The 26,804-nt window shown below is 37.4% G+C and overlaps 2 protein-coding genes across 3 annotated transcripts; one reads left to right on the forward strand and one right to left on the reverse strand.

Moving 5' to 3' along the window:
* Window positions 1–333: 333 nt before the first annotated feature.
* LOC103023522 (ADP-ribosylation factor-like protein 3) lies at window positions 334–11,107 on the reverse strand. 2 transcript variants are annotated; one of them, XM_007254006.4, is made up of 7 exons: window positions 10,271–11,107; window positions 7,744–7,887; window positions 5,992–6,108; window positions 4,988–5,038; window positions 4,710–4,895; window positions 3,918–3,977; window positions 334–2,397 (listed from the first exon to the last, which is right to left on the reverse strand). In XM_007254006.4, the coding sequence occupies exons 1-6, from the start codon at window positions 10,271–10,273 to the stop codon at window positions 3,930–3,932; spliced, it is 549 nt and encodes a 182-aa protein (XP_007254068.1). In that variant the 5' UTR covers window positions 10,274–11,107; the 3' UTR covers window positions 334–2,397; window positions 3,918–3,929. The 2 variants fall into 2 exon arrangements, with proteins under 2 accessions (XP_007254068.1, XP_007254067.1); XM_007254005.4 differs by lacking the exon at window positions 334–2,397 and having other exon boundaries at window positions 3,555–3,977; window positions 10,271–11,106.
* Window positions 11,108–12,363: 1,256 nt separating this feature from the next.
* Window positions 12,364–21,785, forward strand: wbp1 (WW domain binding protein 1). The gene is made up of 4 exons (XM_007254004.4): window positions 12,364–12,687; window positions 14,707–14,809; window positions 15,199–15,366; window positions 15,889–21,785. Exons 1-4 carry the CDS (start codon window positions 12,556–12,558, stop codon window positions 16,380–16,382), a joined length of 897 nt encoding a protein of 298 aa, XP_007254066.2. The 5' UTR covers window positions 12,364–12,555; the 3' UTR covers window positions 16,383–21,785.
* Window positions 21,786–26,804: the final 5,019 nt, after the last annotated feature.

Here is a 26,804-nt window from a genome sequence, read left to right on the forward strand (position 1 = left end):
TTAAGTTAACGATGCAGAAAGATTGTGCATATCGTCGCTGTCCAGTGAGAAACAAGTATATCCATTTTTGTAGATCTTTAGTTTACTACATAATTTGAACACAGAAAGTGTCCTTTTTCACTGTGTCAAAATATCTTGATGAGTGGAACAATAGAAATTCTCAAAATGACCCTACTTAAAATTACTTTATAGATTAACTTTCATGAAAAATTATGAAGGTTTTATATTTCTTCTGTAAACTCGCTGTTTCAATGATACAAGTTTTTCACTGGACAGAAACGGTATGAAATACTGAGTCTGAAATTACTGTAAAGATGATAAAAGTCTAATAAATTCAAAGCATTCCTTTATTCAGAAACAGACAAATATCATGGGTCAAAAGTGTTCCCATGACCATTTTAAACAGAGGTGTAAAATGCATTTGAAGCATGTAGTTCTTTGCCCTCAAACTAGTTATTTGTTATGTATTCATTTCATATTAGGTACTGGACAATCAAAAGTACTTTCTGAATAATTAATAAGTATTCAATAATAGGTCGTACCATTAAAAACACTAAATTACACCCAGAAATCACGGATTAGGTCCTTAAAACCTAAAAGATCTCAGCCTATTTCATTGAAATGCAAAGCGGTGACTCCCTTTCAAAAGGCAGCGAGAAAGACAGAGAAGACAATGGCAGAGTTTAATTGATTCAATTTTCAACATAATTTCCACATGAATAAAACTATATTACAGTATTAACATATTTTATTCAATGGAAATGATGTATGCGCTTGAATTAAAGTAAGTGAATACATTTGTGCAGGTTCATTTGCTGTTCATTTCTTCACTGCTTATTACATAACTTGTAATATTGTTATAACAATTACATAGTGGTTACTGAAAAATTAGACTTAAAGGTACAGTCTGTGAGTTTGGGGATTTGGGGATTTAGAGACCTCTCTGGTGAGAATGTGTTATTACACAGAGGATGTGAAAGAGTACATTTAAAAATACAGGTTTATTTTAATAATTAAATTGCAGGGTGAAATTCTTTTTTTTATGTTTTTGTGTATATTGGTTTTAAAGATCATGTTCTTCTTTTACGAAATGCCGTCAAATGTAGCAATCAATTACAATTACATCCCACAGACCTACCAGACCACTCTGTCATTTTTAAGATTTAACTATTTTTTTTTATTTGACATTGTAGGAAGGGTTGTGCCAGGACACAGATAATATTAATTAGAATATTTTCTCCCCTTCCAAATCAGGAATACTACTTCTTTCAGTGTGAAAGAAAGAATCTTATGGACTGCTGCTTTAATATTAATAAACCTGCAGTTTCAAGGTTTAACCTCTGAAGGCTGACATCATCAGAAGCACATCAGTAGGGTTTGCTCCCACATGGCTATTTTCTCGTGTTGTACTGACCGATGCTATTTTCTTGCCTATGCAAATAAACAATTTTCTCCTACTGACCATCTGTCTTTGTGGACGCGGAGTGCAGACTGCTGATTCACCTTGAGGGGGTCTCGCTGTGCTGCCCTCTCTCTCTCAATCAGACCGGGCCGTTATTAAAGGGGAACCGGGGGGCCTGCTGCATATGGAGAGAAGGGCACGGCGGCGGCCTGCCCCGTGTGAGTCAAGGCCGGGCCCAAGTTTGTTTTCATCACAGCAAAGCACCCAAATCGTGTCGCTATGAAGTGGGCTATATAAATGCAAATGCTATTGGGCATCTATTAGGGGGGCTTGGGAGAAGGGGCTGTATGTAAATGTCCTATAAGAGGCTGGTGGGGCACTCATCCCAAGCCGATTACTATAGTCCTCGGTGAAAGGCTGCGCAGCATAGGGGGTGCCCGCACCTCGTGGTAAATCATAGCGAACAAGGTGAGAACTCGGGTAATTGAATAGTTGTGGAGTCTGCGTTTGATTTATCGTATATGCAAGAGGGACGCACGGGCGAGAAATTGCTGTACACACAAGTATGGCTGGAGGTTTGTTCAGATTGTGCGCTTTGCTCGATAAACTGTTTTGGACTGTGATGTATGTACAGCACGCGAGAGGGTGGCAACAAGCTCAATATGAAGTATTTTAGCAAGTGACTTTTATTATAATTTGATTCTGCAGAAAGAAAATCATTGCCGTGTTATGGTTCAGAGTCCAGAGACAATTGTATATGAAATGAATTTACTGAGTGCTAATATTGAGCCTGTGCATTACAGCAACAGCAGCCTACTGCACTGAATAACTTTTATCTGTCTGTTCCTGAAGTCACTTTTGTAACACTCACTAAACTGTATGAAGTACAAGTTACCTGACTTCTCTCTGCCTTTGTCTAAGTCACTTCAGCAACACAGCAACAGCTAGGAGAGAACCTCAAAGAGCAAACGCTGGAGAGATGCCGCTCTCTAGTGCTGAAACAGAAGAAATACAGCTGTCTGTCAACAAGTCTGAGAGCAGGACTGGACAAATAACATGCTTTGTTTCATTTCTGAGTGAAAATTAACACATCATCTACAGTGAACACACATCATCACATTTTAAGCAGTTTATCTACTCAATAGATAAAAAAAATGTTAGGCCACATTTAACATGATGTGTGTTTGTCCAGTTTTCACATAAGAACATACACATCATGCTGTAAAATACATTTTGTTTTCTGTAGACGAGAACCATTTCGACTGTACTAACTTGTCTTCTGACTTCTACCAATATAAGAAACCTTGCTTATGTGATACATAACCATTTTGGGGTGCCTGAAACCTTTAAATGTTTATTTAATTGCTTTGTACCAAGAGTGGAACCTTTTTGATGCAATATGGAGCCATTTAGGGGTGTTCAAACCTTTTAACAAAGTTTGTTTTTTACTTTTAACAAATACTGAATAATTTAGAATAAACAGTGGAAACCTTTCTTTTTGCTGCATTATAGAGCCATTTAGGGTTTTGGAACATTTTAACACAGTTGTTTGACCTGAAACATAAATTAAACCATTGTCTGCCTAACATACATAGGGGTACATCTGTTTATTTTAATGTCCAAACATTTGAATAAGGGTTATTTAACTTGTATCCATATTGGAACCTTGTCTGGTGCTATATAGAAATATTCACAGGTGTTCAAACTCTTAAATCCAGACGTTATATATGCCATATTACTATTATTACTATTTTAATATTCTATTGATCTATGGTAAACCATAATGCTCTATGACTTTTACTAGACTGTAAGGTTTACCAATCAGTAACTACATGCAAAGCAATACAAACTAGTTGTTTCCAAGTTATTAATAGTTGGGAAAAACATCAGGAGCCACCTGTTCAAAAGGTTAAACGGTTCTCTGACAAACCGCATGCAAGAAGTTATTAATAAGAGAAACACAATTAACTTTAAAAAAAGAACTGATTTCATGTTTTTCTACATAACCACTGCTTATACTGAAGAACCCCAACTTCAAAGGATTAGGTTGGGATAAAATAAAATAAAATGAAAACAATCATTTGACAAAAGGCTTCTAACATCTTGCCACAATTGTCTCCCCAATCTATGATCTGAAAACAAATGTTCTGTATGAATTATTAGTAGCTGTTTATTTGTAATCAGCAAGTAGAGCAGCTTACAATATTACAGAGTTAACATACAGTAACTATAAAAGGACAGGAGATACAAATAATATTACATTCAAGCACATCAGGAAGAAAAAGCTTGCAGTCATGGCCATTATAGCATTCTGTGATATTCTGGGTTTAGGTCATTTTATTTCAAAAGCCATGTCAGATTTTTAATGGTCAATTTTTCAGGAACTGTGGACCCAGCAAAGAACCACACGGCATCTTTACTCTGATCTGACTGGGTCAGGATTTGTTCATGGTTTGTTTATTAAAACTATATGTCTGGTTGTTCAACTGCAGAGTAGGAGTGATCAAAAGCCTACTTGTAATGTAATTCATCTGGTCCTGGTTGGGATATTTTTGCATAACCACGCCATGCCATCCTGCAGTGAGAAAAGAACAGACGAAGGAAAACCAAAATAGTGTTCAGTCACCATCCACTACACAACTGTAAAAAACGTATTTAACCCCTTAACACTGAGACATTTTTCTCACTTTTCTGCCTGATATTACATGCCTATATCTTGAGGAACTGTATCGAAACATTACTTAAGGTTTCATGTTTAATAAGAAACATTAATACAAATCATAAATGTATTTGTAATAAATATAAAAAATTGGAAGAAAATACGCAACTATCAAAACATAATGAATAAAAATCATAAAACTGACACATCACAAACTTGAACATTTTAAAATTGCTATTTTCCTGAATACAAGTCAAACATTTTGTGTCCTTCAAACCTTTTGTTTGTCAAGGTTGTCTAATTTTTATGTCTACTGTTAAATATGCAGTATTCAGGGTTGATTCCTCTAACTGATTTGAAATTATTAAGTGGAGTAGAAAGTGAACAAACAGCTTATCAAAGTGTCCTGTAGGAGATTCTCCTTCAATGAGAAAATAGGTTCTGTATCGCCTATACCTGTAGCCTGCATATGGGCCAAGGCCTGTTAAGGGGTTTTTAAGGTCTAAACTAGGTGTGACACTCAAAAAATCTCTGTTTGGAGGGCATGTAGCTCTAAAACTTCATCCTACCCTTCTATACCACCAAGACAGAAGGGAATGTGAAAAGGTTTAAGAATAGGACTAAGTGGTTGGGCATATCTGTGATTACCTGTACTCCTTCAGTACTGACAGCAGAGCAGGGCTGGATCTGCCATATTCGGTCTCTAATGGTGTGCAGGCTGAGCCCCTCTGCCAGTTCGGATGCAGACGCTGCAGTCATCAAATCTTGTTTGTTGGCAAAAATTAACAATGGCACCATACTTAACTTCTCCTCTTCAAGTAGTTCAGCCAGTTCCTGTTCAAACATGGATGAGAGGAAAACTATCAGTACATATTTCTTTAGCTTTTTAATGATATATATACATGCGCCTGTTTTTCAGAGCTTACCTGGCCTGTCTCCTCAAGCCGTTTCCTGTCTGCGCTGTCGATCACATAAATCTGTGGGAAGGTATATCATCATCAACATCAACAGAGTTTAAAGAGAGCTTTTTTAAATGGATTAATATTCATTATTCTGGGTCTTCTTTTATCTTTTAGGATAAAACATTAAGATAATTATTTTATTTTTAAAAATATTTAAAGCACCTATATCAGCGTTCAAATTGGTATGAAAATGTATCTTACAATTTATCCTCCATTCTATATCATTCACAAGTGTACTCTATCCTCATAAATCTACTTGACCAGCCTACAGCAATTATGCTGTCTCATTCATGCTGAGATTTTAAGCAGTATTTCACTTAGCCCAGACTTTTGATTTGAAATAAGGAATAAACGAATGAAGGTCTGAAAAAGTACAAATTAATCATGACTGGATTTGGATCGTAAAACCTAAACCAACTGTTATACGCTATGTGTCCAAATATTTGTATACACACCTTTTAATGAATTATTTGAATGCATTTATGTATTTAGCTGCACACATTGCTGACAAAGATATGCAACTGCACACATACAGCTTGTCTAGTTCCTGTAAAGAAGTACTTTCAATAGAATAGGACTCTATGGAGCACATAAACATGAAGCAGTTGATGTCATGCCTAATGCCTGTAATGGGCTGGGGGGTTTGAAGCCCCCCACTACTGAGCTTGTGGAGCTGTGTTTTCTGGAATTATGGTGCAGCATTCAATACTTTTAGGATGAGTTGTGGTGTTATGGATGGAGTGCAGTGGTGATCATCTAACATCCTGACCTCAATAACGCTCTTGTCAGTATATGCAATAAGATTATCACAGTAATGCTCCAAAATCTAGTAGAAATCCTTCTATGGACAGGAAATACAATTACTACAATTACTACTACTACTATAACTATTACTACAAATACTATTGTCTATAAAGTGAATGTGATGAACGTGGTCCTTTAAAACTCTAAAACTCTTGTTAAGGTACCAGAAGATCTGTATTCTCAAAGTAATTCCTCCAGTAAGGTCGGATCTTCCTCTGGCCCCCGATGTCCCAGACATTCAGTTTAAATCCCTGAGACTGAACGCTCTTTATGTTGAAGCCCTGGGAAAACACAGCAACATGTCATGAATAAAACAAATACGGTGCCTACTAAACTGTTGGTAATCTACATGCAATTAAAGCAGGTCACTCTTCAAGACCTCTGTAGATGGTATCTGTGGATGTGGCACAGAGAAATCAGAGATAAGGGGTGTAGAATTGAAAGCCAGTTCCTCTAATACACCTGCTAAAACTGACAAGTCATAAGGAAGTTAAATCTGGTGTAATTAAAAAGTAAAACGTCATTACTGTGCAGGAATTTGGCCTTTACTTTCTAGCCCATTCTACAGGTAAATGGTGCAGACATCACAACAACAAAACAAACAGAACTCTTGACTGTATGAAACTTCTTCCATTGCTCCAAAGCTTACTTAGTCCCTAAGGTCCCCAAGTCACTCACATCTTTATGATCAATTAACCAACATTGTACTATCACGATATTTTTGGCTTCTCAGGGTTAGGTCAGCGCTACTCTTTTACTAGGTTTTCACATAGAGAATAAATGTATAGAAATATATTAGTGAGGATTTTTTCTTCTAATTTTTATCCCATTTTCTCCCAAGTTACACAGCCAATTACCCAACCAACTCATTAGAACTCCACCATCACTAGTAATGCCCCAACACCAAGAGGGTGAAAACTAGCACATGCCTCCTCCGACACGTGAAGTCAGTCACCGCCTCTTTTCAATGCTGAGTAGCATCACAGCGCACTTGGAGGAAAGCGCAGCGAGTTAGTTCTGATACATCAGCTCACAGACGCCCTGTGCTGATCAACCTCACTCTTTGGAGCGATGTGAGGAGAGAGCACCATCTACCCAACCAGAGAGAGCAAGGCCAATTGTGCTCTCTTAGGGCATCGGTAGTCGACGGCAAGCTACATGACAAGCTACATACAACCTAAATGGACTGGTTGTAGTGAAACATGATAACAAGTAAAACAATTTGTCAAATAGCCCACTTCTATTCTGCATTCCCAAATACAGCACTTTTAGCCAATGCTCCAAACAGGCTTACATGAATTTTTTACCTATTTGTTTGTGCTCATCAGTTGACTTACTGTGACTAAATTTCAAGATGGCTGCGCCCGGAGAACAACATTAGGGTATTGTTTGTATAAAAAGCATTTTTATTATACTACCTGTCCACTTTCAAAGTTCTCAGTGCCTCATTTTAAATGTCCTCAAATGCCCTCAGAATTCTACAAATGTAGTGTGGAGCTCCTTAGAGCTCGTTAAAGGTGCAAAAATTGGGAGTTCTATGCATGGGCAACGCTATGTACAACGCGAAGTTTGTACATGTTATCATGTTTCACTACACCCCAAGTCAATTTCACACTAGGGTTCTACTTTTAAACGCAAAAGCGTTAAGAGTGTTAAGATAGTAGTGTGATGCTCTTGGGAATATGTGAGAAGAACATAAAAACTTATAAGTAAACAAACTTCTACTTCCCTGGTAGACAGCAGTACATGTAATCTTAACAAGTGTCCACAGACCTTTTGTATGTTGCCAAATGTGTAAAGAAATTAATGATGTATTATGGTACAATACAACAATAAGGCTAAATCTATTATTATTCTGTAACAGACTAGATTCTGTGTGTAGTTTAGTGTGTGCGTCTGCCAGTGCATATCCGTACCTGTGTAGGTGTAATGTGACTGATGTCCTCTGCTGCCAGCTGTTTAAGCAGCGTGGTTTTGCCTGCATTGTCCAATCCCAGCAGCAGGATACGCACTTCTTGATCTGGAGAGTGTTTCAGTTTTCTCAGAACGGACAGCAAGCCCTGATGCACAATTCAAAAACATTAAGTTGATATTAACTTAATCAAATGTTAAACACCAGTTCTTGCAGGCCACAACACTGCAGAGATAAGCGCTTTGCCTCAGCACATGCAAATAGGCTAACTTGAGAGATATTACATATTTTTTACATATTACAATTTGTTTCTTTACGATACTGATACCAATATTGTTCAAACAACTCAAACACTGCTTCCACATAAGAACACTGTATTTTAGCTTTTGATTTTTTCAAAATGTGTTATTTAACTACTGATAAAATCCTTACTTATTTTAATATCCCAGGTAGGGATATGCCATATCATCTCCTATGCAATAACAGAATTTAATTTTTATTTTGTTGTACTTGTGTATTCTTGAAAATACTTATTTAATTCAGTGTTCTGTCATATTGCCAAGAGTAGCATTATCACGAAAATTCCATAAAATATTGTGGTTTTATTTTAGGGACATATCACCCACCCATAATTGTTACACAGTGTTTGAATGAAATGCAAACAATAGTTATATTGACCCATTTCTTACTAATTTAATCTAAAGGTGCTGAGCATTGCAGTTCTTCAGCAGTAATTAGTTTAATTGTGTGTTTTATTGGGGGGAGGGTGGCATCCCTTGCATCTCTTCTCAAATTAAGCTCTCCATCCCATTTTAAACACCTTTTTATAGCATGTCGGAAAATTGTTCTTCACAATATATTTCAAAAGAATGGAGAATAATTAAATAACACAGTGAAACACAGCATATGTAAACAGAGCTAAGAAACCAACAGACACAAGTAGTTAATGTGTGGCCAATAGCAAAGCTTCTAGAGAGGCCTTCCACCAATCAGGCTAAGCTTTACTCTGATGAAGATTGACACAGATTTAGCCAGGCATGCTGGGGACGTATATGTGCAGCTAAGGATACAAGAATAACCTGAGAACACATGGGCAGCCCTTAGCCTAGTTACCGCAACCTATAGGTCATTTTATTTTATACACACTGTGAAATAAAAGCCTTACAATCAGTCTAATTTAGCCAATGGTGTATGTATTCTATGTACAGCATGAACTGCTACAGGTAGTTAGGGAACCCTGCCAGGTGATTTTAACCAATTCATGTCCCAAAAACTGATATTAGTACGACAGAAAAAGGCTTTGTTTGTACAGTTAACCCTGCCTATTTGTATTGCTATGACTGGCATTTTAATAAATGTATACAGACAAACCAAATCAAATTTAAATACAGTCTTTTTGCTTAACACTAGGTCTTTCACAACAAATGCGTTATTGCCTTTACAATAAAGAACACAACCTCCATTTTTGTTGTTCTCAATATTGCCTGTTGTGTTTATTTACTAAGGAACTACGGTAAAATAGCTGGAACACTGACTTTGTTTAAAAACAATATTTAATCTAATTCCAATGTTTTAATATTCTTAATAATTCTATGCTATTTTTTCATTATATCAGTGGAATAGAGTGGGTTTAAAAGAAAAAACAATGTTGTTTATTGCAATTATCGCAATAGATTTATTGTGACAGGCCTATTTGAGCAAGTGAAAAACACAAGATGACGAATTGGAAGATGACAAAAAAATAAATAAAAATGTAAGAACTATAAAAAAACACAAATTAAACTAGATAATATGAAACAATACATTGTAAGTATATAAAAGTTAGATTTAAATATGTAGATGGGACATGTAAAATATGTGTAGGCCTTCAATTACTCTATTTTTTATTATTATTTTTATGGACAAATTAATTTTTATTAATGGTTATATTAATAAATTAAATACAATTTATAAATTAGCTCTGCTTATATTTGTTAAGAGACACAAAAAATACCTACATGGAAAAGACATATATGTAAAATGTATTTATAAATATATAAAAATGTATGGTCAAATGGTCAAATAACCTATATTGTTCTTTAATAGGCTGCATTGTTTAAAATACATTTAAAAAATATATAAATACATATTTTTAATGTATATGCAATATATCTTTCATATAAAGAAGCATATTGCTATTTATTATTAGTTTTCTTTGTGTATCGTGAGGGTATTTACTTTTTATCGAACACAATTTTCAATAATAAGGTTTTATTAAACGCGTTGTCTCAGCAAAGAAAATGTCAATTAAAAACTGAACATGAGCTTCTAGAAACATCTTTAGTCCTCCAACTGCTACACACAAGCCGAGGAGGTGCAACAGGTGGTACTGGCACAGGTTTAAAAGCTGACATAATTAGCTAGCTAGCTTAACTAGTCAGATAACAAGGCCACGTTTCTGCGCTGCTAACCTGCTAATACACCTGCAGGTGTGAGAAAACGCTGCTGGTTGTAATGTTTTGTCTGTGTTGTCGGTCAGGCCCGCTACTCACCATGTTGTGGTCCGCCTGTCTCTGTGTCCTGCAGATCCAGGATTTGACATCAGCCTGGCCTGAGCAAGCTGTCAGCCTCTATCTGTGCCACATGTGACGTCTCACTAAGCCTGAACAATGTCCACTTGTCTGAGGCTTCAGTACAGCCCAGCTTTCCTCCTAACTCACAACTCACAACAGCTCCAGTACAGCCCTGCTTTCCTCCTAACTCACAACAGCTTCAGCACAGCCCTGCTTTCATCCTAACTCACAACAGCTTCAGTACAGCCCAGCTTTCCTCCTAACTCACAACTCACAACAGCTCCAGTACAGCCCTGCTTTCCTCCTAACTCACAACAGCTTCAGCACAGCCCTGCTTTCATCCTAACTCACAACAGCTTCAGTACAGCCCAGCTTTCCTCCTAACTCACAACTTACAACAGCTCCAGTACAGCCCAGCTTTCCTCCTACTCACAACAGCTTCAGTACAGTCCAGCTTTCCTCCTAACTCACAACAGCTTCAGCACAGCCCTGCTTTCCTCCTAACTCACAACAGCTTCAGCACAGCCCTGCTTTCCTCCTAACTCACAACAGCTTCAGTACAGCCCAGCTTTCATCCTAACTCACAACAGCTTCAGTACAGTCCAGCTTTCATCCTAAATCACAACAGCTTCAGTACAGTCCAGCTTTCATCCTAACTCACAACAGCTTCAGTACAGTCCAGCTTTCATCCTAACTCACAACAGCTTCAGTACAGTCCAGCTTTCATCCTAACTCACAACAGCTTCAGCACAGCCCTGCTTTTCTCCTAACTCACAACAGCTTCAGTACAGCTCTAACAGATCTATCCTGTTCCTACACGTGCGTGGAGGTGTTCACCTCCTCTGCGCCTTTAAAGAGCAAATGAGAAAGCATGGCTTATTTATTTCATTCTTTATAAATATTAAACAGAGGCTGGTGTCTTTAGGCATGGCTTTCTGGGTTATGTTTAGTGTAATCAAACAGTTTGTAGTAACTGTTAAAAGCTTACAGCTCCTTAGCATGTTTATATAAGCTCTGTGAGTTTATGTAAGCAAAGTATAATAATAAGATAGTCCAATGATAGAGAACAAATAGAATAGAATAGAATAGAATAGAATGGCAAATAACAAAATAGAATGGACCTAATTGGACAACAGATTAACATACTATGATATAACTAAACAGGACAGAACACTATAGAAACAGAACAGAGTGGAGTTGATTTGATCAGCCTAGAATATAAAAGATCATTACAAGATACAGCAAAGTAAAATAGAACATATTAGAATATGACATAATGATAAAGATAGAGTAAAAACAAAACAGACTATAATACAATAAAACACAGAGTTAAATAGAAAAGATGTGATCTGATCAAACAACATAGAGTAGAATGGAAAAGAAAAAGAAATAAGCACAAGGTAGAATACAACAAAATACAATATAGCATAATAGAACAGAATAAAATAGAAATCTAAAGTAAAATAGAATAAGATTAGAATAGGAAGGAATAGAATAGAATACCTCAAAATAGAAAAGAATAGAACAGAATAAAATAAAACAAAAATTTCCCAATCCATGATAAATAAAAACTGACTGTATTGTCTTTAAAAGGGTATAATTGCTTTGTAATTCTATTTTATAACGTCGGTGGCGTTTAATGCTATTAAAATGACAATTATCTAATGTAATGTAATTTCTGGGGTGATATGTTGTCCACAAAAAATCCTATTCTGACAGGCCTTTATAGAATAAAATAGAATGGGGCATGATTGAGAAAAATAGAACAGAAAATTTTAGAATAACATACAGAACAGAAAAAATGGAGTATAGCAAAATATGAAATAACGTAAAAGAACTGAATAGAAAATCGTGGAACATTTTTGAACAGAACTGAGTATCCTTGTCTATGGGTGTTCCGGAAGATTATGTTAAATGATAAACTGGATTATTTACAGGTCGTTGACTGAGATCGTATGTTTATCTCTGTATGTATTTATAATGAGGGTCACGTGACCGCGCTGTGCGCTCCACCACATCTCTGGCAGGTGATCGGGAGCGCGTGTTTGGATTATAGGCACGGAGGAATTCCGGGCTGGAAAGGGGATATGTTTGGATCTCTGCTCTGGAATGAAGGTGTCGCCGGTTGTGTGAGGAAACGGCGCCCTCTGGAGCCGAGAGCGGGGCACTGGCTGCGGTGCTGCCCTCTCCCAGCCTGCTGCTCCTCGGCGCAGTGCGAATGTGAACAAAAAGAAAAACATGTCGAACGACTGTTCGCTCGGTGAATGCGGAATCTTCAGCGTGTCTCGGGTTTGAAGCGGAGCTGTCGTTTCCGCGGCGAAGAGGCCGGAAAGATGGTGCAGAAAACGCTGGGATCCATTGTAGGTCTGCTTTGCACAGGGACCTGTTTGGCCCAGGTAAGCGGATATGGAAGCGTTTGATGCGGGGCCGCCTGTAAATCAAGACCCGGGATCACAGCTGGAAGTAGGCCCTCTATTGTGCGGTTTTGTTTAGTTTTGTTCTTGTTTTCCCCACAAAGGAACTCAAACACGACGACTTAATAATCGCGGGTTTGTGGGGAATATAAAAGGGCAGTCGTGTTTATTCGCGTATCGTGTTTTGTTAGTATGTTATGAAGGTTAAAGATTGTTTTTCTTTGTTAGACATTCTCATTTTTATGGGCTTCAGCTCAACAGATTGCTAATGGATGCTAACTGTAGCTCACTAGCTAACAGACTAGCTAACGGTGATTAGCATCAAGGTGAACAATAACGGGGCTGTGAGAAATAGTTGACAGCGGTGGCTGTAGACATCTAACGAGTTAAAATGCTCGATAATAATTCGACTTATAGGTTGTCGTTAGATTATCTTAAACTGCCAGTTTGCTGTTATTTAATTATTGCTTTCTAGAACAATAACATAAGCTACCTGCTAGCCGGTGTTCTGTCGAATTGTGCTACATTGTCAAACCGTGCTACACTAATGTGTATTTAACTGAAAAAATACAAAAGAAAAACTAAAAAAAAAGCACCACATTAGACTGTATTTCCAGTAAAAGTCCCAGAAGATGTAGTTAGCTAGTATATTTAGATATCATAAATGACCGTATCATATTAAAGTTATGGCAATGAAAGGTTATTGCAAACTGTTTTGGTGTTTTTGTGATTAATGATAATTATTGTGTTCACGATTATTAATTTCCATTTACACTTTTGTGCAATGGCAGTGAGTCCAGGTTGTTCAATGCAAAACAAACAAACAAGCAAACAAACAAAAAAATGATTCATTGCAATACTTAAAGAGAAATAATCAAAAACTGTAGGTCAGCGCATGCGCAGTGCCTTTAGGAAACACGTATCGGTGAGCAGCATACTTCGACAGAACACCGGCTAACGCTGCTGTCGGTACTGAATCAGGAAATATAGTTAGCAGTTAGTTAATTATGGTGTATTTGGTAGGAATTGACAAACAAATTGCCCTTTTGGTTTGTTTTTGGAAAAAAGAAAGTTAGCTAGCTAACTAACACGATATAATTAAAAATGACACGTTTCATATTATTTTCATTCTTGTATGTGTTGGGCTTGTAGGAGTTGTTGGGAAACTTGGTCATCTCTCTCGTTTAGATTTAGGTTTATTCTGACAATAATAAATACGTTTACTAATGTAATGCGTATCTTTGTCCATATTTTAAATGAACTACTTTTATCCCCAAAACTAACCAAGCACTTGTACATTCTGTAAATAAGGTTAGATGTACAAACACACATTTGAACGCTGTCCTTTAATGTGGCTCTCAAGATGTTCAGTATCTGTTACCTGTAGGAACTTAAGTAAATTAAAACAACTGAGAAATGCTGTAAGATTTTACACATCTTTTACATGGCATGTGATTAATACATCACCATTGTTTTTTTATATTCAGTTAAAGAAAACAGATGAAAACCAGAGAGAACTATTTATTAAATGTCCAAATGTTCTCAGTTTAAGGAAGGGCTATCTATTACAAGGAGGGAACAATTAATAAAATAAAAAAGAAAGGAAAGTTATATATTGAAGTGATGGATGAAAATGTAAAAATAAATGGGTTTTGCAATTTATACATTTGAGAAGAACAGACTGTTAAACTGTGGAAGCAATGTATTAAATTAAGGAAGTAATTAAACTAATAATAATAATAATAATAATAATAATAATAATAATAATAATAAACTGTTCTCTAAAAGGTATGTAACTGAAGGTTGTCTGTTAGACCAAGAGGTTGAATTGTTAAACTTGGAGAATAATTGATTTAGTTGTTCCCTAAATCATTCAATTTTGTGTCTATATTTAAAATAATTTACATATTTCTAATAATGAGAAAGGTAATAATAATGAGACATCATAGTATGGAAATAGCTTTCATGTCTAAAGTCCTCTCCCACCACTTTATTTCACAGGGAAAGGAGTCATGTATTGGCGTGAACAGTGAGAGATATCACTGTGATATGGGCTACTGTTGTGGGGAGAGGGAGTGCTGCACATACTACTACGAGCTGTGGTGTAAGTTTTTTTTTTTTCTTCTTCTTCTTCCTTCCTTCTCACTGACCTATTTTACACATCACCCTTTGTTGTCTTCTTCCAGTTGGCTGCAGACAAAATTCCTTAAAATAAAATAAAAATAAAAATTCTTTGAAATAAACACCAAATCTCAAAGCCATTTTAAAAGTTATAAAAAATGATAAACGGCTTCTCATGTATTATTCACAGCCATAGTGCATTTGTTAGCTTTACACTAATGTTTGTAGTTATTTTCCATTTTCTTCTGCATTTTCTGTGATGTTCAATAATATTTTTCCTCTGCATGTAATCTAGTCTGTGGGTAGACTGTAAAGAAACCTATTCATTTATGTTCTTAGTTAAGTGCAGTATGTTAATGTTTGTGTGTTTAGGGTTCTGGCTGGTGTGGACTCTAATCATCATGCTGAGCTGCTGCTGTGCATACCGACACCGGCGTGTGAAGATGCGCCTGCAGCAAGAGCAGAGGCAGAGAGAGATCAGCCTCATGGCCTACCAGGGAGCCTCCAGTTCCTTCATCTCCCCACCACCCCTTAACCTGCGTGAGTGTGCCTACACAAGCTATAAAGTAACACATCATCACCCTGCAAGACACTGTTCTTGAAACAGCATTTGTTTTTTCTTTGGGGAAATGCTGGTTAGAAGGAAACCTGAGTGTTTGCTTAGTCTAACGTCTTGCTTTGCAGCCTCAGCGCTGAAATGAATAAACCACCTGCTTGTTTTGGTAGTTTATTTTAATAGGTGCTGATTACGCCTGGACATGTATCAATTGTGGGAACATGGTCCATGTCATTGAGGGTGCATATGTTCCCACCTCACTGCTCAACTTGAGCCAAATCCCAGTGCAGTATTATGTTGTCTCTCACTTACACTTAGTGCAGATGGGTAGCCTTTCATCTTGACATTTAGGTTCAACACAGATGTATCTTTCGTAAACATTTGATGTGTCATTCATGCAATGATTTTTTTTATTTTGTGTTTTTTCAGAAAGAAAATTATGTATTATTATGTATCTTCTTTTACCATTGTACTTGAAATTAACCTTCTCCTTTATTCAATTCCAGGCTTCTGGACAGACTGCAAGCTACCTGATTATGAAGAAGTTGTAGGCCACCCCCCAACACCTCCTCCACCTTATTCCGAGATGCCTCCAGAAATCTCACCCTCTATCCAACCACCTGCCAATCAGTCAGAGTCAGCTGTGGTTTTGGAGCCCCCAGTAGAGGCTGCACAAGCCGAAAACCAAGCATCTGATTCACCGGAACAGGACCTTGCAGCAGTCGCGGCCCCATCAGCGTGTAGGGAGGATGAGGGACCGGATGTCCCCTTGGAGGAGGAGCTAAATACACGACGGAGGCACGTGACTGGCGACTCAGGTATCGAAGTGTGCGTGTGCCAGTTGGATGTGGACGAATGCTCTGGGCCAGAGGAGGATGAAGGCAGGCTGTGTCAGGTATCTGGAGGTGGCTGTTGCTCTGAGCGTGAGGCCCTGAGACCCAAAGAGCACTCTCACTCACCCGAACCCTCCTCCACACCCAGCGGAGACCGCCTGGTCTGAGTCACATACAAAGGCTTCCAGCAATAAGGCATGGAAAAAGGGGATGGCAACGTCAGCTTCGTCAACGTTATGATTATGACCTAGTCAATTATATTTTTCATTTTTTTCATCCTTTTTTCCTTTTTATTTTTGCCAGTGGGTAGGGATGACCTTCAAGTGCACATGGTAAGGCATTAAGTGATGTCTTTTGCCATTCGAGTAACGACTGAATGAGTGACTTTCTGCCTGTGTCAACAATGATGACACATGGTCTCTCTTTTTTTTTTTTTTTTTTTCTTTCCTGGAGTGGATTTCTTTATTTAGCTTGGTTAAGTGGTTGTGTTTTCCCTGAATCACCCTTGTTTTGCTCTTTTTTCAAACTGGTTTGAGTGCAGTGCTGCGATTTGGAGTGGGAAGACAAAGCAGCACTTCCAAGTAGAGCTTCTTCATCCCAGCGCAGTCTCGGCCACATTACAGTACAAATGAGCATTCCCACCCACTCTGTACTCTGTACTTTGTCTGTGTGGCCTGGGTTTGGTCTTTTCCCCTCTTGACATTTTGTTTTGGCCATGGCGTCATAGACTGGCAGTCACTGACTCATCACAAGGGGGGCTGAAATGCAGGGAATGGTCAGGGGAAATGTTCCAGGAAGAGCGTCCCTCCAGTGGTGTCTAGGCCTGACTGCATGCTTTGTTTTTCACAAGCCTCTGTTAATGAGAGCACAGCTGCAAGCCTGACATCAGCCGAGCTCCATCCCCCAGGACCAAAGCACCTCTCAGTCAGAGAGGAAGAGAAGGGACTGGACAGCACAGCTTAATAAGAAGACAGTTCCTTTAAGATGAGGCAGTTGCGACATGCCCCCCACACACCCGCACACACCCTCTCCCCTTGGCTCAGAGACATGCTGTGGTCAACAGTGGGTCGTAAGCCAGCAGACAAGATATGCTTTGACTGCTGCTCTGGTTTCGGGGGCACCACTGCCATTCGCTAGCTTTCACTTTAACCCCCCGTTGACGCTCGGCCTGTGAAGTGAACATCTATAAAAAGCCAGTGGTTGGCAACCTTCACGCCAGACTGATAGCAATATAAATGTGTCTAGCCAAGTCATCCCTCCTTGGGGGTGTGGGTGCGGTGTTTAAGCTCTTTTGCTGTTTTAGCTGTGAGAAAAGAAACAGCAAACATTGCAGTTTAAGAAAGAGGAGAGATGAATAGAGGGAGGGAGTGAGTTGACTGAATATTTAATTGGTGTAAATACCATCTTTCTTTTCCTTCGTATTTGGTAACCTACGTCTTTTTCCTTCAGCTCTCTGTTAACAAGAACCTTCGACATTTTTGTACATGACACTTTCCAAAGCAATAAGGTTTCTTGATCCCTCAGGTTTTAGACCACTGTTGTGACCACAAGTTGCATTAATACCATGCATGTCTGTTTATGCGTGCGACTGTGAGGGCATCTCTTCCTGTCTCTTTGTATTTAAAACGTGAAATAAAAAAAAAAGTTTTCCAACAGAAAAATGGACAGACCCAGCCTTGACCAGTGCTGCTGCTGTTGCTGCTGCTATTTTGACCCTTGTTATAGAGCTCTGTGTGCGGGTATGTTTTGCTTTGCTCTCACTCGAATCGCTCCTCCCCTAGCTCATTAAAATCTGTCTATCTTCTGATCTAGTACGCCATTCTCTTAATGCATTGGGTACATTCTTTTAGCTGACTAACTAAAACCAGCACACACAGAGGTGCTGTGTACCATGTGTGACATTTTTTCCACATGGGTCAGCCTAGCTGTGTACTTGCATATATTCATTCATGTGAAGGGGTATGTATCTCTTGCATCACATGCTTTCTTTCTCCGTGGAAAGGCACCAAATGAAAACAGCCGTCCCGCAGAAGGTGTGACACCTGCCAGCACAAATAGTGGGAGCAGAAATGCTGTGCTCTCGTGGTGTCCTTGTAGTTCACTTTCAGTTCCGCCACTCTGTACTAAGTGCATACGGTGGCAGTTATTATTAGCACTTGTACTTATTGCATATTCATAGCGTTTAGTACAACTATAGTTGGTTTGCTCTGGTTTATATCAGTTACAAGATTTGAAAACCTGAAGCATTTTCTCTTGATTTGGATTGGTTTGGGTTGTTTCACACTGGTAAAATACAAGTGCATCAAAATGTGTTACATCAAACTATGTGGGAATGTTATCTCCGCTTATATGGAGCAACAGCAAACGTGGCATCTGCTATATTATTTGGCTCTAGAGTTTGTGTGGGATTTTTGCGACCAAGACCACCTACGCTCAAGGTGACATTGTTTTGGTCATCACCTGAGATTGATTACTGTGTTCACACCTGCCCAAACAAATCGCATCAAGGGTAAAAATGATCCAGTTTAGTTTGAATGAGTCTGAATTTAATTGGACTAAAAAATTACATGTGTAACGTTCACACGTTTTCTGTGGTGCAGACCGCCTGTTTCATTTGCAGTAGTTTGATGCATTCTTTATGCGGTTGCCAGTTATGCTAGAGTAGAGTCACCTACTTTGTTTTTTCGCTGTAGCTTGAGCCAGTTTTGAGGCACTTCAAGCTAATTTTCTAGCAGGAGGACCATTATGTTTTTAGAGCCTTTCACATAAAAGGGGGTAAAGTGATGGTAGTCCTGCTGTGTTAGCAGTGTTGCCTTACTGTGGTCATTTTGGTTATACTGAGATAGATGTACACAAGCATCTTTAGTCTTGACTTTAAGTTAATCTGTATGTGTTCTGTTCATTTTGAGCATACGCTCCATAATCATTCTTAGAGCCTTCTTTAGATTTAAGCTGGGTTGACAGTGTGATTGTGTTTCTTCTGATGTTCTGGATGTGGTTTAGGCATTCTGATCAGGCAAAGGCATGATCTGTAGTGTATTGTTCAGTAGTGTAGATAGTTGTTGTTCCTCCCTTGTGGCATAGAAAGCCTGTTTTGGGTGCTGAACGAGAATCTAGAACCTAGATTTTTGGGGAGAAATTTCTGGATTGATGAAAAATGATGAGAGTGGTGTAGCTTTCAGAGAAGTTTGAGGTTGTAACCCAGTTGATATGTAGAGTATGTGTTGACTTGAGTTGCATGTCTTCTGCATTAGCATCGTGATCTAAATGAGATTTCTTTTAGTTTTTGATTTTTGGTGATTCGGTTGGAAATTACGGAACGGGGTCTCCGCATGAGCCCGCTATGCTTGTGTGGGAGAAAATATATTGCCAAACTTATATGGCGCTACGTGTTTACCTGCATAAAAAAGGGCTAGTCAATTACAAACTCTAGGTTTGAGGTTCATGTGATGTTCTTGTTTGTATGTGGAATAATACACGATTGTACTTTTCAGGGCCTGTTTTGTAGGTGCACTGAAATAGAAGGAGCGTTTTGAGGGGTTTCTTTTGAGATTGGCAGAGTTAGCACCTCTTTGCAAGATTCGTTTGGTTTGGGAAAAGTAAGTGGCCCTCAGGTTTTTCTGCCTTTTGTGTGACTGTCCTTTGTGTGCGTATTTTTCTCATCTTTTCTTGCTATCTTCTTCTGCTTGAGGGAATACCCCTCAAGAGAGCGAGTGTGAGTGTGTGTACTTGTGTTGAGCTGTATGTGACGGCGATGAGACCTAAACCTGTGCCTCTCGTGGTCTCATTTCGCCAAACGGCTTGAACGTGGCAACAGAAACCTTGGCGACAGATCCGTAGAAAACGACTTTTCTTTCCCTCCCTCCTTTTGACCGAGGTCTCGTGAAGGGAGTCGAGCCTTGTGCAGGCGCATTGCTTCAGGGAAATTACGGTCCTGTCTCGGAAATTGCCACATCGCCCTCTGTGCTCTCTCTCTTTCTTTCCTTCTTTCCTACTTTTATTATTTCCTAAGAATTTTGTCTGGATTTTGACCCCGTCCAGTTTCCACAACACATCCAACCGGGATGTTTACACTTACTCTGTGCCTTGCTCCTCACAACGAAGCTTTCTCAACGGAAAATTCCCACCCCTACACTCCCTTCCCCCTCCTCCCTTCTGTTTTGTGTGTGTGTGTGACTTCACACCTCTGTAATGTACTGTACTGTACTGTATCTAACTAGGCTATGCAAAAAATAAAGTAAAAAATGGAGGAGGAAAGTAGGGGTGGGGTTTAAAAAAAAAAAAAAAGAAAGAAAAGCTCACGCACTCTCATGTATGAGGTTATATATGAGTGCGCTATGGTTGTCAGTCCATGCTAGCAATACTATTCTAAATACACATTGCACTGTACGTTAGTAGGCATACATCTTAATCTATTTAATTAATAAGAGATTTGAGGAGGAGGAGGAGGAGAATGAAAGGGGACAACAAATGGTTGCTACTATGATGATTTTTAGGTGTTGAATGCGTTTGTGAGGCCGTATCTTTTGCCATGTAAAAGGAGGAAAGGAAGGAAAATGAAAAAGCCATGACGGTTGGTGTTTGTGTCCTCATGTCTCGTCTTGTAATGTGATCTGATCTAAATAGCTCAGTTTGCAGTCGCTCCAGTGCGTCCTCTGTAATTCTCCTGTCAGCCTGCCATGGGAGAGACTTGTTTTCCCTCCTGTGCCACGGGTATATTCATAATGCTCTGTTTTTTTGTTTTTCCCCATTTTATGCAGTTCCAAACTGGCAGCATTCATGTTACTGTATTAGTTTCACCTCACTGGCAGCACTCAGTTTTCACACAGGTTGTATCTGTAATGGTAAATCTGGCTTCTTCACAAAACTGAGTGGAATTCTGCTGTTTTGGTGTTCTTTTGCTTATCAGCGACTGAACTCTGAACTGTGGACATTTTCTGTTTTTTTTTTTGTTTGTTTTCATTTTTTTCAAGTTTTTTTTTTTTTTAGTTTTTTTTTCTCTCCAAAGTATCTGCCCAAGTGGACTTTAAATGACGACGCCTGTGTTAGAGGGCTGTATGATTTGAACAGTGTGATTACAGTGTGAAGCTTTCTAGCCCTTTCTGCATGTCATATGAATAAGTTGGCCTTTCACACAGGCTTAGGGCAGTTCTTTCCATCACATACCAACGTAACTTACTATTTTAATGCCATAATTTGTACCAATCATTAATGTTCAGTTAAAAACGTGTATCTCATGTATGTTTATTGCGTTTCTTTGACACATATTTGTTGACAGATTTTGTGCGCAGAATGATTTTTTTTTTTTTTTTTTTTGACAAAACAACAGCAAAAAAAAAGAAGAAAAAAAGGTAAAATGTTTGCATGAAGTGGTCATTTGAGAGCACAGACCCTTTTCTTTGTTCTTATCGCCTAGATCAAGCCAAAAAAAAAAAGGTTAAAATGTGGAAACTGAAATACAAGCACTGAAATGTGTGGTTATATTGTACTGCTAGGGATTAGTAAGAGGTTGGCTGTGTACTCTTTAGTTATTTGTATTTTATTTTTGTAATAAAATAAATGATAAAGCACTCGACTGTCTAATTGTGTTCTTTTGATCTCTGCTCAACTAAGAGATTTAAGGAAATGTCACTAATGGGTTTCCATTCACCTAGATTTAGCAAATTTTGAAATGTGTATTAAACAAAAACTGAATGGAAAAAAGGTCAATATATCCAAATATCAATAAAGCCAAACTGAAAAAAGAGTAATGGTAAAGGACTTTTCTAATAAAAAATGATGTCAAGCTGTGAGAGCGTCTCCAATGTGTCCAGTAACTGTTTTTTTATTGCTATTACTTAATACAGAGTGTATACACTACTATGAACTGTCGACTACTATGAAGTGTCCGATCATGACAGTGGATTGATTGTGGTGCCTGGTGATCGCCATAAACATCAGGTTTTATAATAGTAATAGTATAAAAAACGGAGTTCTATCTCCGTTCTTCTCCCCCATTGCTGCTTCTAATCAATTCATTCACAGGTTTTTCGCATAGCTGTAGTGGATGGACACATTTTCTATTCTGCTAAAATTTTGTAACTGGGCAAACCTATTATGAAAAATATGGATGCCAACCCGTCTACAGACATTACTATGATCATAATGACTCATGATGTAATTACTGGAACTACATGGCTGTTCTTAGGAAAGCCAAAGAATGAACCTGTTTTCAGGATCCTGGCAGTCCCTAGATTCACCCAGAGGGCTGAAAACATGAATATAATTAAAAGAAAAGAAAAAAACACTGCAAAAAGGGAGCTTCGTCTGAACATGCTAGTCTAATCCTTAATAACTCCTTTCCTGAGAACAGTAACTTGGAAAACCTACAAGGAAATGATGCTATTGAACATTCTGAAATAGTAAATCCAAAGCTTGTCTGAAAAATGGTTCAGTGCTCTCTCAGAACTGTCTGGTGTGTTTTTACTCCCAGGTTTGTGGCCAGTGTCATTGTGATGGCACAGAGATTTGAGCCCTAATTTGGTGGGCCACTGTTCATCCAGCCTGGTGACTGGCTTAACGATAGATGGATGAATGGATGGATAGAACTATAATGGCTAATTATGTAATTACTGATATAAAATCGCTGTTCTTTGATAAATTATGAACTTTTGTCAGTGCTGACTCTTTAATCATAGGGCTAAAGACATTAACAAATGACAAAAATTACAAAAAAACGAAAGGAAAACAAATGAGAAATTTCCAAGAAGCATAATGCTTAAAGGGAGCTTAGTTTAAATGGAACTCGATTCTCTCGAGAACAGTAAGCTGGAAAGAGTTTAAAGAAATAAAGCTTTACATATTTGGAAATGATGAATCCAAAGTTTGTTTAAATAAAATGCATCTACAGTGCCTTCCCAGAACTGTCTGGTGGGTTTGTACTCCCAGATGAGTGGCGAACATAATTGTGATGGCATAGAGAGTTCAGCCACTCCTAATCACAGTAGTTTACATTTTTTTTACATAACTAGTAAAGAAACTAAAATCACAACTTACTGCCCATATTCTTCGCTGAAATCTATTTTGTAATTATGCATACCCATTACTAAACGTGGATGAAAATCCAGCTGCTGACACTGATATGATCATAATGCCTGATGTGTAATTATTGATATTTCATTATGGCTGTTGTTAGGGACGTCCAAGAATCTACCTGTTTATGGAAGCTTGGCCGTACCCAGAGGGCTGAAAACATAAATGTAATTAAAAAAAACAAAGCAAGGAAAAGGAATGGAAACTTTCTAAAAACACAATGCTAAAATGGAGCTTCGTCTGAACATGCCGCTATAATTCCTCGTAGCTCCTCTCCTGAGAACAGTGACTCAGAAACACTTCAAAGAAGTAATGACCAAGAGCCGGAGCTGCACTCAAGGACGTTGATTCAAGTGACCTTTTTTTCCTCTCGCAGTGTTCACTGTCAGCAACAACAACTCGCTCTGTTTTGTATGTGCATGGAAACAGCACACACACACACACACACACTGAGCATATACCCACTGCTCCTCGGATGTGTCCACTTAATGCTAACTTAGCAATGACTTTGTGCTTAATCCTCCTGTTAGCTTCAAATTTACTAACATCTTTTATGTTTGGGGTCAAATTAACCCCAGCAGTTTTAAACTACAGAAAATTATTATATAATAATACAGTTAGTACATAGGTTTACGTCACATGCTATATTTTAGTTGACTACTTAAATAGCTATGTAAAATAATTCTATCCTTCATCTCACCCACCCTTATACAACCAGGATACATGTTATTTAACTATGGAGACATTTGGACATCACCATAATATATTATTGATTTACCTGAAATTGAAAATAGAGATCTTATTGTTTTTTTAAGGAAAGTAGTGAACACAGACTGAAACATCTGGGACCAACATTCTTACAACACTGTGCCTGAAGTTGGGCTGCATGATATTGTAAATTGCAATATTTTGTTGTTCTTTGGTATTCACTGCAATTAGCGATATAATTGATGATCGATTAAAAAAAAATTATATTAATCTCAACAACATTCTCTAATTAATCACAGATATTTAATATATATATATAAATATAATTCTCCGAAAGACTAAAGCTTTTATTGATCGATATTTAAAAGAAAAATCAATGAAAAACAAAAAAAAATAGCAAAATGTAATTATATTTATATAAACATTAAAAGTATTAATCACAGAAATATTAACTAATTAATCATGATTAAAATCCTGATATAAAAAGTTAAATGCTGGTACTTCTCTGTTTTTCAGGAGGAAGGGGGACAAAAAAGTAATAAGGTGGGAGGTTTATTTTTTTGGTACCACTTTAAAATAAGACTACCTTTATAAAGGGTTTATAAATGGTTTACAATTAGTTTATTAATGGTTACTAATTAGGTTGTAAATGCCTTAAAAATCATTAATAATCAGTTATAACACATAAGTAGAAAGGGCAACCATGACCTGTTCGCCAAATAGTGAACCCACAGCCGTCTATAATGTTGCCCTTTCTATGTATGTGTTATAACTGATTATTAATAATTTTTAAGGCATTTACAACCTAATTAGTAATTATTAATAAACTAATTGTAAACCATTTATAAACCCTTTATAAAGGTAGTCTTATTTTAAAGTGGTACCATTTTTTTTACTTAATTGGAATTAATATTGATCTAATGTGTATTGCCGATTTGATATATGAAAATATATATATATTAGTATTTTTTTATTTGTTTTAAATGATATATTTTGCTGATACAATCTGTGTAGGTGTAAATTGAAAATGAGAGCAGTGGGAATTTCCTCTTGTATCTAGCAGGATGTAGCATGACATACGATTTATTTTGCTTGTGCGAAATTGCACATCCTGTAATGTTACTATTGCACAAGCACAGTTATATATTGTGCAGCCCTGCTCTGAATAGCAGTTGTCATCATATCAAAGAGAGAAGCTGGTTGGCAACACTGTGCAACACTGGTGAATCTGGTCAGAAGGAAGTAGTTGAATTCCAAATATGTTGTCATCCAATATTAATGAAAGAAAGCAATTTATTCAGTTTCCTCTATACATACTATATCTGAGTCTGGGTTCACAAAAGATCTCCTAAGAAGAAACTCACAAAGAATCTTCAGATCATTTATAAGGACAATGGAGTCCATTATAATAATAAGATCACAGCTTTGGACTAATCATCACTTAGGGCTGCACAATACTGGAAAAACTGACACTGCAACAGGAATTTTACCAAATTTCTACAGATCCGAATTGTTGTGATATTATTAATGTACCAAGACAGGAGTATAATAAATACAATGAGAACAGTGTGGATTTTGTTTTTTAAATAAGCATTTAAAAAATGTAGCATTACAGAAATTTGAACGGAATGTGACACTGCACATTCTGCTGTGCCACTTGTGCTCATACCCAATGTTCAAACAAAAGCATTCTCATATTATATCTGCTGTAGAATTTTCTTTTGTAAAATTTGAAGGAAGATATAGATGATTTTTTAAATGCATGTCAGAAACATTCTCTTATAAAAACTAGTATTGTTCTCAAGACACGCATTTTGGTTTTCTTGGGTAGCTGTTTGTAACGTAACATTTTATTTTCCAGCATTCACATAAATCAGTGCAGAATGGAGGAAAAATAGAATTAAGCTGTGTTTTAATCCATCATTAGTGAACAAGAACAAGAAGTGATGCAAACGAAAATCCTCCTCAAATAATATGAGACTTGTGGTGTGACCTTGTAAAGCCACTATTTTCCTTAATACAAAATCTCTAATTATAATCTGGTTAAATTATTCTAGAAATGTAAATATTAAGCCTGAATTTTAGAGCTGTATCTTCTTCTGAGCCTAACATAAGGTTAAGAACACAGAACTTAATTATTAAAGAAATTTTAAAATGGGAATTTTAAATAAATGTCTATAGTTTATAGAATAAAACAACAATGTTAATTTTAGTCACAAATATACCTATAGATAGCAAAATCAGAAAAACTGATTCAAAAACTGAAGTGGTCTCTTCATTTTTTCCAGAGCTGTATATTGTTATTGAAGAAGGTGTTGAACTAAACCCAACCTGAGCGTGTTATTTCTGACAATTAGCAGAGCTATGTTAGGAGAAATAAATCCACTAGTCTTGCAGTATATCTCTCCTCACTTTTTGGTTGTATTCGTTGGAAGTGTTTTTGGAGGTGTTCATTTTTTTTCAGCATATAATATAGTATTGTGTATCCAACTGTACCACAAAGTGTAGTCTCAGATAGTGTGCTAAATTTGTAAATTAACTGGGGTCTTGAAAAAAAAGATTTTTTTTTTCTTAATCTTAATTACCCCAAACAAAAACAATGTACAAAAATACATTATTTTTATTTGGTGGTGATGTTAAATGGTTTAGCTTTTAAATTAAACATATTAAAGAAACAATATCGTAAGTAAGTAGATAAAAATGATCAACATTTTCTGTCTTGAGACAGTTTTGTAAATCTGGCCTCTTTCTTATTTTAATGTTGATGATCTCTCAGTGCAAGGAGGAAAAAACAAGCAGGTAAGAGCAGC

Source organism: Astyanax mexicanus, chromosome 1 (genome assembly GCF_023375975.1).
Source record: "Astyanax mexicanus isolate ESR-SI-001 chromosome 1, AstMex3_surface, whole genome shotgun sequence".
NCBI classification, from domain to species: domain Eukaryota; kingdom Metazoa; phylum Chordata; class Actinopteri; order Characiformes; family Acestrorhamphidae; genus Astyanax; species Astyanax mexicanus.